Source organism: Gymnoscopelus microlampas (assembly GCF_963454915.1).
Source record: "Gymnoscopelus microlampas genome assembly, chromosome: 18".
NCBI lineage: Eukaryota > Metazoa > Chordata > Actinopteri > Myctophiformes > Myctophidae > Gymnoscopelus > Gymnoscopelus microlampas.
The window spans coordinates 15,875,498-15,891,286 of NC_139955.1; the positions used below are offsets into that span (position 1 = coordinate 15,875,498).

Sequence of the window (15,789 nt, forward strand, 5' to 3'; positions counted from 1 at the left end):
CAAGTCTCTAGGAATACCAAAAACGCTCGCCTCAAAACACAGTCGCCCCGTGGGCAAATCCGGCGGTGTTCACCTGGTATTCCTAAACGTAACCTCAGTAAACTATGCCTAAACCTAACCTTATTAAGGTAACCTCAGTAAACTATGTAACCTCAGTAAACTATGCCTAAACCTAATCTTATTCCTAAACGTAACCTCAGTAAACTATGCCTAAACCTAACCTTATTCCTAAACGTAACCTCAGTAAAACGGTGCCAAAACCTAACCTTATTCCTAAACTTAACCTCAGACAAACTATGGCTAACCCTAAACTTATTTCTAACCTTATCCCTGTAAAACAAATACAAGAATACAAGAACCGCTGGGCTGCGAAGAAAATGGGGGCGGTCGAGTTTTGGGGTGAGCCTTCCGGTTAACGTCTCTAGTCTAGTGCTGCAACTATCGGACTATTTTCTTAGCCATTATTCTATCGGTTACTTTTTCAATAATCGAGAAGCGTGTTTTTAAAATGTATGTGTTTATTTATATACAGTGTATCAATGACTTGTTGTGCAATTTTTTTTTAAATAGCAGCTCTTCAAACTTTTTATTTTCTGCTATTTGCCTATAATTGGCAGCGATTATTAATTGCCAGAGGGGTCCTTCAGTAGCCTGGCGTAGCTAGACTATATCACTGCGTGGATATGAGTCTGGTGCTTCCATGAGGACGTTTTTTTTTCCCAAGGGGCGGGATCAAAACAATGGCCCTCGACGCAATTGGTTAGACCTACAACCAACTACCAATTACAGTCTCCCATATTCGAATACTGGGCCCTGATTGGTTACACACGTCTTCTGGAACAGGAAATGGATTCTCTATGGAGCGGTGCCAGACCCAAATCGCAGAGTGCAATTTTCTTTTGCACTCGCAGATTCGTCTGGTCCCAGGCTAGTCCTTCAGGAGGTTCCAGGGGTCCACAAGCTAAATTCTATTTTTATTTCACTGGCTAGCCTAGAAGTTAGCCCAATGACTGAAGGTATAAGAATGACTATTCAGATTGTAGGTTTTACTCTCTCCACTGTATAGTAGAGCAGGGGTCTTCAACGTTTTTCAGCCCAACGACCCCCTAGCTGAAAGGGAGATGAAGCAGGGACCCCCACTACATACTGTATACATTTGTATTTTCATAGATTTCATAGACCAACACCAAACCTCTTTGCCAAAAATAGCCGCGTTGTGAGCTTGTAGATCTGCTATTTTTGGCTAATGTTCCCCTCAGAAAAGGAATTCTAGGGTTCAAGTCCCCCTGTTGAAGACCCCTGGTATAGACAATCTGTAATGTAAATCTGTACGACTGGATACGTATCACTGTGGGGGTCCTTGATATGAAACCTTTTGAGAACCACTGATATAGAGAACACAGGCTACCAAAACTGAATTCCTTGCAGTTGTAAACTGAGACACTAAAATCGATGTTGATGCCAATGGCATCTCTCCCTCTCTTTCTCTCTCATGTCTCTCTCTGTGTAGCGAGGAAAGAGGGGCGTTACCGCGAGCCCCCGCCGACCCCGCCCGGCTACACGGCTCTGACCATCTCCGACCTGGCCGAGGGCCAGCAGCAGCAGCAGCAGCACACGGGGGGGTGCAGCCCGGCCCCCACCTCTACGTCGGCGCCGTCGGCCGTCGGGGGCCACCACTCGGGTCGGCGGCCCCCCGACTACACCACGGCCCTGCAGCGCTCCCGCATGGTCACACAGTCCCCGGACTCCCACCTGCACCACCAGGCCCAGGCCCAGCAGGGGGGGGGCTCCAAACACAGGCGCCCAGGGCCCCACCACCGCACGCGCTCGCCGGCGGACGACCAGGACGCCTCGGCCGCCGTGGCGACGGAGGAGGAAGATGAGGAAGAGGAGGGTGAGTCCTTGTCCCCCAAACTAGTCGCTGTGAGGAGACCAAAGCCAGGGGCACCCCAGATCCGCCCCACACAACCCTGAGAGTGTGTGTTGTAAACGGGGTGGGGGTGGGTGGCAGCGGGGGGCTCCTTCCTCCTTCTACACCCACCCCACCCAAGGCAGGTAAAAACTGATTTATCAGGTTTGCCCCACCCCCCCTTCTTCCCCCCTTTCTGTCCCCTCCTACTCTACTCCCAACAACCTGCATGTCCTGAGGAACAAAAACAAACGCGCACTCTCAACCTGAGGTTGACCACCATTCATTCCTTCACCGCTCTGATATCAAGCATCATCTGGGCTCTGCTCCGACTTTCAGCTTTATCTCAAATCATAATAATAATACATTATTATAATTTGTAAATTTGAGATTCGGAACGGAGACCTTTTTTTTTTTTTACACCTTGACTCACAACATGTCATCATGCATGAGTCATCCTGACTTGGACCAGACCATCACCACTGCTGCTATCTCTCTGGGTCTCTCGGTGTCTCTCTCTCTCTCTCCCCCTCCCACACATCAGCCAGTCAATGCTTGAACTCATGTCTCCATCCCTGTGGGAGCTATCTGACATGTCACCTTACTCTGACTCTGGCCTGTGGCCCTTCCTGGCACAGCAGCACTGGTCACACAGTTTTCCCAATAATGCACAGAATGACGTGAATGTGTTTAGATATGTGTTTACATAAGTCAGTGGAATGTTTTTTATTGACGATTCTTTAACCACTTGAACCCCCAATGTCATTTTGCCTGAAAAAGCCGATGTACAAGCTTGCGTTGTGAGCTTGTAGAACTGCTATATCTGGTGAAGAGAGATGGCGTGGAAACAAGAGCAGACGGAGTACAATTGCAACTCGCGTCCGTTTCGCTAAGAAATAGAGGTTAAGTGGTTAAAGTGTCTACAAGGACTTGTTTAACCCATTAAGACCGGGAACGCATCTGTGTTATTTTAGATTTTAGCTATAACCATTATTTTTATACTTTGGCTATTCAAAAATAGCAGATCTACAAGCTCATAGCGTGGCACCGAGTGCCGTGCTACGAGCTTGTAGATCTGCTATTTTTTAAACATTTTGAACATTTGTGCAAATCTTTGAATACTTTTTTTTTTTTTTTACATTTTTAACTCAAATATTTGCTTCTGGGGGTCCCTGGAACAAAATATTTTGATGGGGATCCGCGACCAAAAACATAATTTTGGGGGTTCTTGAGAAGAAAAGGTTTGAGCATCACTGATATTATAGCAACAATAGTTTTTCAGAAAAATGAAGACATTTGTTGAGACATTGGACAGTTACAAATGTTCACTTTAAAACATATTAAAATATTTGCTAAAATGTTCACAATTCTTCAAAAATAGAAGATCTAGATCTGCTATTTTTTAATAGCCAAAGAAATCTAAAATGACAGATGTGTTCCCGGATTGAATGGGTTAATAAACACAATTTAATTTGGATACGTCTGTATGACTACCAAGAGCAAGTGATCCCGCACACTGGCCCTCATTTATCAACGCGTTGCAGACCAAGTAATAGGCGTACGGCGAGATCACCGCAACTTTCGGCATTTATCAATATATCCTGACGTTGGTTTCAGCCTACGGAACGCTGAGATGTCACGTCTGGTTGATGACGTTGGCTGCGCCCGTTTATTCCATTCTAGACCTGCGGAGCAACATTGTCTGACTGTCTGACAGGCATCTGGACACATAATCCACTCCAAAATGTATATCTACACTAATAAATAATCCCTGTGAAAATATAACATTTTATAAAGTAATTTAAACAAACTGCTTTAACAGTCATTCAGATAAGATTGCAGATCTGGCTGCATTGAAAATAGCAGATCTACAAGCTCACATTGTGAGCTTGTAGATCAATGTGAGCTTGTAGATCTGGTATTTTCAAAATATACGAGCGCTTTTGCGAGAGCATTTTCCTTGAGTCGGGACTCCCGACCATCTTTTCATGGACAGTGAGGTCTACAAGCTTAGAGTAGCTTGTCCTATGGTATGGAGTTATGTCATAGAGAGTTATGAAGGCTACAACCTGGCTGGGTTAAGGATATAAACCCGACGCTCCAATCTCTTATTAACGTGGCGGCACGGGATCACTGCAGCCCACCCGAGTCTCATGGCGAATAGCCTACATGACTGCTTTATTTTAGTGTAACTCGAACGCGCTCTGCTCGGTATGGGGTAAATAAATATACAAACGAATTCCATTCATGGAGATGTGATTGGTATCATAATATGTCATTCATGTAGGCTACAAGCCTACGTGACAAAGATTGTACCGTAACGGATTACATGAAAGACACAGTTGGGCGTGTGTGTGTGTGTGTGTGCGTGCGTGCGTGCGTGTGTGTGTGAGTGTGAGAGAGAGAGAGGTGCGTGTGATTTGACAGGCGGCGAGGCGAGCAGGCGAAACTTTCTTATTGGCTTTCCATGCTTTGTTTGATATTCTGTATTCTGGTTCTTCATGTCGTAAAATCGGGGTGTTTCGAGAATATTTAAGGGCGTGTTATTTAAATGACGCTCGTTTTCAGACGTGAGATTTATCAAGGCTCCGACCTGATGTACGCTAGGATTGGCTGTATAGGATTCGTTGATAAATGTGACTTCGACGTTGGTGTACGGCCGCATTTATGGAAAAATATAAGCCGGTTTTACGCTCCGTTGATAAATGATGGCCACTGTCTGGGAAAGATGCGTTATTCAACAAAGCTGAATGTTTTCTCTCTCTCTCTGTCGACAGAGGATGAACAGGTTTCTGCGGTGTGACAACCGAGCTGAGCATCCTCCGGTAGGAACTCCCAAGGTCCTCCCTCATTGGAGGAGGAGGGAGGAGGGGCGGGACATAAAGAGGCTGACAGACAGATTGATCGACCAATGGAGGACTCATCATCTATAACGTTAACGTGCCTGCCTCCTCCAACTCTCTCTCCTGATTGGTGGATTGATTCCTCCTCCGTTCATCTCCCTCCCTGCCTTAAAGCACCATGGGGGTTGAATGACCCTGCATGCAAAAAAAAAACAACAACAAAAAAACTAACATACTGTGAAGAAAAAAGGAGATGGATTGATGGAAAGGAGGAGCGAAGGACGATGACAAAATGCCTGGCACTTTGGAAAAATAAACTGAAATAAAAAACTGATTCGGCCAGTAACGTGCCGTGCCGTGTAACAAACATACACACATACACACACACTCACACACACACACAGAACCACATAGGTATTGCTGATAGCAAACGGGGCAACACACCCGAAACAGCCCAGACCCCACCCCGACCCCACCCTGACCCCAAAGAATACCCCAAACTCACTCTGCGACACATCATGACGTGTTGATCTTTGTCTGCACTTTTTCATTTTTTAATTTCTATGAGAAGAGAACAAACAGACTGGTTTCGAGAAGAAGAAAAGAATGGACAGGGAAAAACAGAGAAAGAGAGAGAGACAAAGGTCAACTTGACTATTCATTTTCAACTTCCCACTAGACCTTTTTTTGTTGTTGTGGTTGTTGGGAGGGTTTGTTTGTTTCGTTTAATGATTGCACTCTGGGGAGGGAGGGGTGAAAAGAGAAACGTACTTTAAAAACAGACTCACATGATTGTTGAGTGTTTTCTGACTTTGTAAAGCAGTATTATCTCCAGTTTTGACATGTGAAACATTCTCCTGTAGCGCTGACGCAAAGCACACACACACACACACACACACACACACACACACACACACACACACACACACACACACACACACACACACACACACACACACACACACACACACACACACTATACAAAGATACATAGACATAAGAACCAATACATACATGCACACATACAAAATGTATGAAAACACAATTATAATCACACTATGTAACTCACTCACCCATAGACAATTTACCACTATACACACACACACACGTCCTAACACATAAACAAACTTCAGACACACACACACACACACACACACACACACACACACACACACACACACACACACACACACACACACACACACACACGTCCTAACACATAAACAAACTTCAGTTCTATAAATGGCACTTTTCAGCACAATCTTCTGTTTCCAGATCTTTGTGGTTCCATTTGGTCTGAACTATCGACCTGAAAACCAGTTTATCATATCTGACATGTATGTATGTCTTCTGACACAGGGGTTTGTCCACTTCTTTCTAATTCTTCTCACCAGAGTCTGTCGACAAATCAGACGTCAGCAATGGCTCCCTGTTTTGTTGTTTATTTCTGTTTTTACTGTAAGGAAGGTAATATAAGAAAAGAAGCACAGAAGCGACTGATCGTCAGTCACTTGCACTGCAGGAAAAACCTCCAGTCTTTACATTTCATCTTGTATTGTCTTTTTCATGTGATATCTACGAGAACGACCGTGATGTCTCCCACACCAACAGGTTGAGATGTATCACGTGTTTCCTAAATGACTTAACAATCATGAATTTCAAGGACTTTATTGAAGCAAGTCACAGAATCTACACCTGACTCTGGTATCGCACCACCGATTTTTGAGATTAAGAAGAAGAGACGATTAAAATGTGTCAGATTCATCCTCTGTGTTACTAATGCCTGAACATCTTAGCCAGTTGCAGGCTGAATATTAGTCCAGTTCAAACAGAGCGTGGTTTTCATTCAACTGAGGAACGGCTTTGGTTTTATGGTCCTAGGTTGAAGTTTTTTGTTTTGTTTTGTTTGTTTTTTACTCCGGTGGGGAAGTTGATAAATAATAATTAAAAAATTAAATAAAAAGACTGACTTTTTCAAGGCTGCCAATCAGAATGATTTAGAAAATCAAATTGTGAAAAGTATCACATTTGTTTGTTCTTTCTGTTCTTTTTTGTTTAGTTTTTCTCTGAGCGGAGCTGATCACATTGATCAGCAGTCACAAACTACAGACTGATTAAATCAAAGATGAGTGCAGTGTTTTTCCACTGTTCTGTTTTTTTTTGTTATTTTATGTTGTTGTACTTTTTTGTAATGGCTGCAGATAGTTTGTTGATAACACATTTGTAATAACTGGTGAATCATGCATCATTCACTTTTTTCCATTCAAATTTCTTCGGAGAATCATGTGCATATTAAGCGCGGGCCCCCCGGGGGCTCCTTTTCAGAAAACAAAATATGGTTGCACAAACTGTCCAAGCATAATGGTGTGTGTAGTGGGTAGTTCTCCTACTGCGTATGGTGTGATGTTGGTAGCTGGTGATGATGACCTCTTATTTTCTCCCCTCATTCTCTTGTACGGCTTTGACCTGTATGTCTTTTAAAAAGACAATTGGTGGAGTACGTATCGCTTGTTCTGTTTTGTATTTTTAATACAATAATTGTAAATATTGGTTATATTTTTGTTCAAATGTACTGTTTATGCCTCAACACCCAGTTTGTATAAGCTGGGGCATCAATAAATTCTGCATAAAGAATCCACACCTAGGTTTAAATGCTATTTCTTTTGTCTTTTGTTGTTTTTCTTTCTTTCCAGGCTTCATCCTTTCAGAGATCTGTGTTGTCCTACTCAGACACCATTCAGTGTTTGCACAAGTTATGGAAGCAACTTGAAATGTGTAACTCATACTTTTTCTATCTGACAACCCTGTCAGAATTAATAAAAAAATGTCTATAAGTCCCCATTTGCTTTTATTTACTTGATCTGTAAAAATTGGACTATGAATAAAGTGATGTCTTATGGAAGTGCAGGTTTAGAATAACTAGATGTTCGGGCCGCTTAGCGTCCCTCACACCTACGTCCCACCACCGATCCAACTGATACGTCTGAGTCTTTGTTGGGGCCTTTGTCAGAGTACCCATGGTACCTGCCTGTGTCCCTTTTGATCTCTGTATCAACCTGTGTCCATTTTATGCCCATATATGGAGATCCCTGTCATTAGTATATGCCCATACCCTGTATATTGGCATATTGGTCGGATGAGCGGTTCGGGACAACCACATATCTGAACAACTCGGCGGCGGGCATCACACTCCCTAGAGTCCGTGCCGATGCACGATCCGAGTTTGAAGTCGGTCGGTCCCATATCTGCACATGACCATATATGTGCATAGTGGTCGGATCTGTGGCTCTGGATAACCGGACCTCCATATATGCCTATATATGGGCATATCGGGTTTGTTTATGGTTATATCTGAGTCATAGTGACATGCTTATATATGGGTGTACCGGTGACGAGGCCGTGGTCCGCCGGCCGGTCAGTCCTCCCTTAAGCCAATTTTAATATAGGATGTAAAACAAAAAGATTCCAGTAACTAACCAAATGGAAAACACACTATAAACTAGAAATACCACATTGCGGTTGTATGCCTCCGCCAAGCAGTTATGCATTACGCCCGTGTCAGCCCATGCTTGTATAGTATATGTAGTGAAGATTTTGAAAGAATTTAATGAATGTGTTTTGTGTAGCCACAGTGACCATGACCTTTAACCTTTGTTCACCTACTTGTAGTCAGTTCATTCTTGAACTCAAATGGAAGTTTGTGCCAAATGTAATGAAATTCCCTCAAGGCGTTATGGACAAATCAAAAACAATGCCCCTCGCCATGGCTGTCTGCCAGCGGAGGCATACAAATAGTTTTGAGCAAAGATACTTGTAAGCTGTACAATATGCAAATTCTTCTGTATAATGGTTTTAATGAATGTTAAAGCATCATGGGTTTTACAGATCTTTATTTCAGGTTTATCTGGGTATCCAGTGCCTGGGTCCCAAAGTGTCACACACCGTTTTTCTTTGCGGGCAGAAGAGGACAAACAGTGCAGCTCACCCTTCCCCTTATATACCCTTCATATCAGACATAGCACATGACCAAAAACAATAAACCTTTGTTGACAACAGATTGTTTTATCTACACAAAGTTCAACATAACCTTGACATCTAGGTCTCTTCTTTAAAGGGGGCAATTGGATGAAAATGGAATCATCCTTCACACCAATTATGCAGTCTGGATTTAGGCGCGGACAATTTCAATTTCCATTTGTTTCATAATGCATCAAACAAGGAGGGGGGAAATAACAAAACTAAGGGCCCTATCTGTTCTTGCGCCCATCTAGCGCCCATGGTTGGTCTTAAACAGAGGTGTGACGCAATGCTATCTTGTATAATGCTGCATCATGCTTGTACATCTGCTATCTTTGCCAAATGTTCGGCCCAGAATAGGGATGCTAGGGTTCAAGCGGCAAGCCAGTTCTAATTTAAAAACAAAGTCTAAAACCTTGAGCTATTTAGACAAAAAGCGAACATATTATTCTTTTTATAAAGATTTATTTTTTGGCTTTTATGCCTTTTTTGCTAGGGCAATAGGCTGATAGGAAATGGGGAGAGAGATGGGGAGTGACATGCAGCAAAGGCCGTCGGAATCGGGAGTCGAACCTGCGACACACTGTCAGGCTGGATTACCAGCCTAGGTGCCCAGACAGTTACTGTATGCCAACTGTCCGGGCCCAAACATATTATTCTTGCCGTTATTATTATACACCTATTATGATCTCACCTGTCTCCTGTTTATTTAGTGTCCTCTATCGACCAGTTTCAGTTGTCCCAAGGCCTACAGGGTCTATAAACATACAGGAGCATACAGATCAGGGGAGAATTATGATTGATATAATAGGTTTAGGGTCTTCATGAACGAAAACTTGCTTAACTAGTTTTTTTCCACATAAAAAGGGCCCATTATTGCATTGAGTTCTGCTCCAACCCTCTAAAGTCCTAGATAGATAATCTATATAAACTGAGGGAATAAACTGCTGCTGTAACACCATTTCCCTTGGGGATAAATAAATGTATCATCTCATAAACACTCATTTAAAAGGCATCATGATGGTTTCTGTCATTTTCAAAAGTGCTTTAATGCTGCACTGTTCAGTCTGAATTCAAGTCAGACAGCTGAACATCATCATAGGGCCGCATTAACCGCGGAACTTAGTGGAACTTGTGTTCCACGGCCTGCAGACTGCAGGGGCCCTGTGTGAATTATGTATTTAAAAAATATATATATTATTGTATTTTTTTTAAATTGTTTTATTATAATATTATATATATTATTATTATTATTATTATTATTATTATTATTATTATTATTTATACAAATGTATACATTCGGGCCCTGCTGTGTGAATTATATATATTTAGAAACATGTTGCTTTAGTTTTAATGTTGCGTGGCAGAACAGATGCAAACCTCTTGCATACCGGTACTGATGTGTCACTTCTACTTCCTGTAAGTAGACAAAAAAATAAAACTACTGTCGACTAATCTTTACAATTGCTCTTATTTTGAAATCCTCCGCTTTTATTGTAAGTTTGTTTCTGTTAACCAGTTTGACTCATCATGGTCTGTGACAGCAAGTGCAACACAAATAAACAAGAACCATGTGGATTAAACGCAAGATTTGGGCCAACGTTCATATTTACGATATGAAAACCAGCTCCTGTGACTTAAACATTGTACAAACTTTGGAAGTGCCGTGCATTAAAGTCTTTGAACCTCGGCGCAGCATGGTGAGTTAATCTTACAATGAAGATGTGTGTGTTTGTTTGAAGTAGGCTTAGCTTAGACTGTATCTCACGTGCTGTGTTTGAATAATGTAGCTCACAGTTGTTAATGTCATCTCTGTCTGTCTGTCTGTCTGTCTGTCTGTCTATCTGTCTATCTATCTTAGTGCTACCATAATGTACACTGTGAAAATCTAAATGACATATTCTTAATACATTTGTACTGTGCAAATATAGCTGAATAGTCTACGCTACTGTTTTAACATCAGTCAGTCATAATGGTGAGCCATAATATTATTTTCTGAGGTGGTAAAAAGGTTGAGAACCACTACTGCGGTAGACTTCAAGAGGTCTTTTTACTTTAACTTTTCAAGTACATTTCAGAGCCTGTACTTTTGTACTTTTACTTGAGTAATTAGTTGAATGAGTACTTTTACTAAAGTCGCTTTTTACATAAGTAATGTATCTGAGGCTACTTCTACTTTAAGTAAAGAAAGTGAGTAGTACTTTTCCCATCTCTGCTGAGTATTGTTTTCTCAATTCTAAACTTGAATTGTTGAATTTCTTATGAAGAATAAGAAAATAAATATGAAACATTTGTTAGCCATTTCATCACCATATGTCTTGTAGCCTACGACTGTAATGACCATAAAGTAACCTCCTTAATAATAAACGTAATTTGTAATGAATCATAGACACTGTTATAGCATGCCATAGACTGAAGTTGGAAAGGCTTTGCCCAGTGCCTGTCAGCACCGATCGTGCTGGCGGTGGCACGTGCACCAAACGCACGTGCGCGTGAACGCACCCAATATTGTCCGATTAATGTTGAGGGGGGGCCTTTGATTTGGTGTAGTTCCACGGCCCTGAGGGGCCTTAATGTGGCCCTTGGGGCCCACCTTGTAAGCAGAAGAGTGACCAAGGCACCTGAGAATTCTGGGCACCTTTTTATGATTATTTTTTCTCTAGCCAGGCTATTTTTTCTCCTCCTTTTGTGGAGAAGACTGGCACTGAGACGTATTTTGTATTTGTATTTTCATTTATTTATATTGGGGGGGGGGGGGGGGGGGGGCACTAGGCTACTATTTTAACAAGTTGTTACACTCATCAACCCACTCTTCATGTAGCCTATCCTCCATCTACCTACCTTACACGCACCTGGAATTGTTGACCGAAGCGCTAAAGGAAAGTTCTGCAGAAACAGCTACACTACAGCTAATTACATTTGATCTCAAAGCTGTTTGGTTAGGCTATGTATGCCAAAGAGCAAGCACTGATCTTTTTAGCCGTGAGCCATAATTGAAATAGGGTTGTAAACACAGGTGTTAATCATTTGTAACAACTTAATTTCCATATAATTAGTGTAGCAGCAGAGAGCCTTCTATGAGCCAACATGCACAATAGCAGCACCTGAATGAATATGGAACCTTAATTGGTGACATTGATTTACCCAGTGGTGGAAAGTAACATTTACTAATTTACTAAAGTACATTTACTCAAGTACTGTAGCCTACTTACTACAAATTTGAGGTAGCCTACTGTTACTTTACTGGAGTATTTCCCATTTTCAGTACTTGTACTTCTACTCTACTACATCTCAGAGGCAAATATTGTACTTTTTACTCCGCTACAATTATTTAAAAACTTTAGATACAAGTTACTGTGTAGATTTAGATTAATATTACAAAACATACATTAACCACTTCAGCTCTATATTACGCTATTTATCGCGACTCATTGTGAGCTTGTAGATCTGCTATTTTCTAAAGATTTTAATACATCTTATACATTTGAAAACTTGGGAAAATGGGACATTCTGCATAATAAGTAGCCTACTTTTACTTTTGTACTTTAATTACATTTTGATACCAACACGTTTGTACTTTTACTCAAGTCAATTTTGAATTCCGGACTTTTACTTGTAACATAGTGTTTCTTTCTACATTGCAGTATTGATACTTTTACTTATAAGTAAAACATGGGAGTACTTTTTCCACCACTGCTATTATGTCAACAAAGCTTATACATACAGTATAATAGAATGGACTGTTTTAATGCAAAGTGTAGTTATTAAGTAATGAGACGTTCTCCAACACAGCCTAGCCATCATTTCAGATGATTTTGGATATTTGTTAACCACCAAACAGTCCAATTTTGGTTTCGGTCTCATTATAAATTTGTTTGTTAATGTAGGTGTTCTCAACCTGTGGGTCGGGACCCCAGGGGGGGATTTTCGCGGCCTGAAAAGGCCCTTGACTAATCAAGGTCAAGGGGCTTGGTTGTGGACAGCACTGGTTGGACCGGAATTAATTTGGTGTTTATATTCACAAATATTTAGTTTCATTATTGATGTACATTTTTGGGTAAATTATACTTAAGTTGGTATTAGTAGGACTGTAAGGGGGAGGGTGTCACAGCCCCTTTGACCTGGCCTGTGTGTCTGTGTATAGTATACTCCCCTGTGTGTCTGTTTCGCCCTCAGATGCTATAGGCGTCAGCCAACTTGGGGTTCCCCAATTAGGTGCAATGCTCCCTGGAGCCCTATAAAAGAGGGGATGCCAGCTATTCCATGTGTCCCTCTCAAGATGACAGCACCCTTTTGTTTGTTTCCCTTATGGTTGAGTTTACACACTCTGCAACATCCCCACACTACATTTATCACACATCCATACATTGCTGACATTACTGATTACTGAATTACACACCTTATTGTAAACATTATTTTAGTTATGTGTTAATACATTATTGTTAAATTTGCACTACCATCGTGTCCTCCTGAATTTGTCATGGCCCCACGGGCCTAGTGGGTTCATGGGGTACATCACAGTACTGCGTCACAGTACAGTGATGTCACAGTACTGTGATGTCACAGTGATGTCACAGTACTGTGATGTCACAGGGATGTCACAGTACTGTGATGTCACACAACTTTCTGTATATATATGGAACTTTCTCATCACGCAAGGAGTTAATTCAATTGTTGAAAGATGCAGTGATTTAAAGATGTTGTATACAAGGATGGAGACAGGGACACAGAGAAAGACAGAGCAAGGCAGAAGAAAAACAGAGATAATAGGAGACGGAGAAAGACAGAGAGGCAGAGACGGAGAGAGACAGAAAAACAGAAGAAGATGGCGGGCAACAAGTCTGGAGCAACGCTTGGGCAGCCTCATCTTTCCAGACAAGATATAAATGCTCTGGATGTATCAACACTGACCCCTCTCTCTCCTGAGATCATCAGCAGACAGCCCACTATCAATATTGGAACCATTGGTCATGTGGCCCATGGGAAGTCCACAGTGGTAAAGGCCATCTCCGGTGTGCACACTGTCAGGTTCAAGAAAGAGCTGGAGAGGAACATTACTATCAAGCTTGGATATGCCAACTCCAAGGTGTATAAGCTAGACGACTGTCCAAGGCCAGAATGCTACAGGTCGTGTGGAAGCAGCACTCCGGACGAGTTCCCCACAGACATCCCTGGTACAAAGGGCAACTTCAAACTTGTCAGACACGTCTCATTTGTGGACTGTCCAGGTCACGATCTTTTGATGGCCACAATGTTGAACGGAGCTGCTGTCATGGATGCGGCCCTCCTGCTGATCGCGGGTAACGAGTCATGTCCGCAGCCCCAGACATCAGAGCATTTGGCAGCCATAGAGATCATGAAGCTCAAACACATTCTGATCCTGCAGAACAAGATCGACCTGGTGAAAGAGAGCCAGGCCAAAGAGCAGTACGCACAGATCCTCAACTTCATAAAGGGCACCGTGGCGGAAGGCGCCCCAATCATTCCCTTCTCAGCCCAGCTTAAGTACAACATAGACGTGGTGTGTGAGTACATCGTCAAAAAGATCCCAGTACCAATCAGAGACTTCATCTCAGAACCCAGACTCATCATTATCAGATCATTTGACGTGAACAAACCTGGTTGTGAAGTAGATGACCTGAAAGGTGGTGTAGCTGGAGGCAGCATAATAAAGGGTGTACTCAAGCTGGGTCAGGAGTTGGAGGTGCGTCCAGGAATCGTGACCAAAGACGAGGAAGGAAGGCTGATGTGTAAGCCAATCTTCTCCAAGATCGTCTCCCTGTTTGCTGAACACAATGACCTGCAGTATGCTGTGCCTGGGGGCCTTATCGGTGTCGGCACTAAAATCGACCCAACGCTGTGCAGAGCAGATCGTATGGTGGGCCAGATGCTGGGTGCTGTCGGAGCACTGCCGGAGATCTTCTCTGAGCTGGAAATCTCTTACTTCACCCTCCGGAGGCTGCTGGGAGTCCGCATGGAGGGAGACAAGAAAGCTGCCAAGGTCCAGAAGCTAACTAAGAACGAGGTGCTGATGGTGAACATCGGTTCGCTGTCCACAGGAGGCCGTGTGAGTGCCGCCAAGGCAGACTTGGCCAAGATTGTCCTGACCAACCCCGTCTGCATAGAGGTTGGCGAGAAGATCGCCCTGAGTCGTCGTGTGGAGAAACATTGGCGTCTGATTGGCTGGGGTCAGATCAGGAGTGGCGTGACCATCACACCAACAGTGGACAACAACTGAGGAGACTGTCATTGTGGCAATATTACTATCAACAAGACGCCACTCCCATCACGCTCTTCATGCACAATAGGAGGACGAAGGGTGTCAAGGGAGGAAACAAAAGATGGGGGTCATCTCAAGTACAACAATGCCTTCTACACGTCCTCTCCTTCCTCTTCTGCATTGTTCCATTTATGACACGTTACAGCAAGTGTCTGCCATCTGCCAATGGAGAGCGGAATGGCTTCATGGGGATCTCTGACTTCATGTGGCCAGTCTATGACGATGATACCATGATAGTAGCCTTTTCTGGGGGGTCATTTTTAAGCCTTTATTTGACGGACAAGGAAACACGGAAAAGAGAAGGAGCTGGTCCATTCCAGTCCAAAGAGTTTTTTTTAAAGAATTCTATAAATGCATGGAATCTCTGCACGTGTGTCTACGCGTCTGTAGTTCATGTATCTCGAGAAACGTCCAACCGACTTCCAACCGATAAGCCCATATATGGGCATGTACTTGTGACATCAGGCATCATAATATTGGCATGAAAGACAGATCCAATAAACGAAAGTATTGATATCACGCCTACAAGAACATGGGTACCACACAAAATGAATAGATATTAAAAGAAAAACAGAAATATAAAAATATGTAAAATAAATGTTCATTACACTACATCTTATTGACTGGGAGCCCCACCCACCTGGTAAGCAGAAGATTGACCAAGGCACCTGAGATTTCTGGGCACCTTTTGATACTTTTTTCTCGAGCCAGGCAATTTTTTTCCCCCAATTATTTATTTA

General features: G+C 42.7%; 2 protein-coding genes across 7 annotated transcripts in view; both read left to right on the forward strand.

Moving 5' to 3' along the window:
- Positions 1 to 5,747, forward strand: part of rapgef2b (Rap guanine nucleotide exchange factor 2b) — a 143,805-nt gene extending 138,058 nt beyond the window's left edge. For 5 of the 6 annotated variants that reach the window (XR_014599575.1, XR_014599576.1, XR_014599577.1 and 2 more), the window contains 2 exons: positions 1,511 to 2,055; positions 4,687 to 5,747. Coding sequence is in view for 1 of the 6 variants with exons in the window: in XM_084041990.1 (XP_083898116.1) it covers positions 1,511 to 1,894; positions 4,687 to 4,712 (410 nt within the window). In the remaining 5 variants the exon portion in view is untranslated. The remainder of the gene's footprint in view (positions 1 to 1,510; positions 2,056 to 4,686) is intronic. The other variant, XM_084041990.1, reaches the window with a different exon arrangement.
- Positions 5,748 to 13,594: 7,847 nt separating this feature from the next.
- Positions 13,595 to 15,007, forward strand: LOC311033943 (eukaryotic translation initiation factor 2 subunit 3-like; the record flags this gene model as incomplete). Its single annotated transcript, XM_084041678.1, has 1 exon — positions 13,595 to 15,007. The coding sequence occupies one exon, from the start codon at positions 13,595 to 13,597 to the stop codon at positions 15,005 to 15,007; it is 1,413 nt and encodes a 470-aa protein (XP_083897804.1).
- Positions 15,008 to 15,789: the final 782 nt, after the last annotated feature.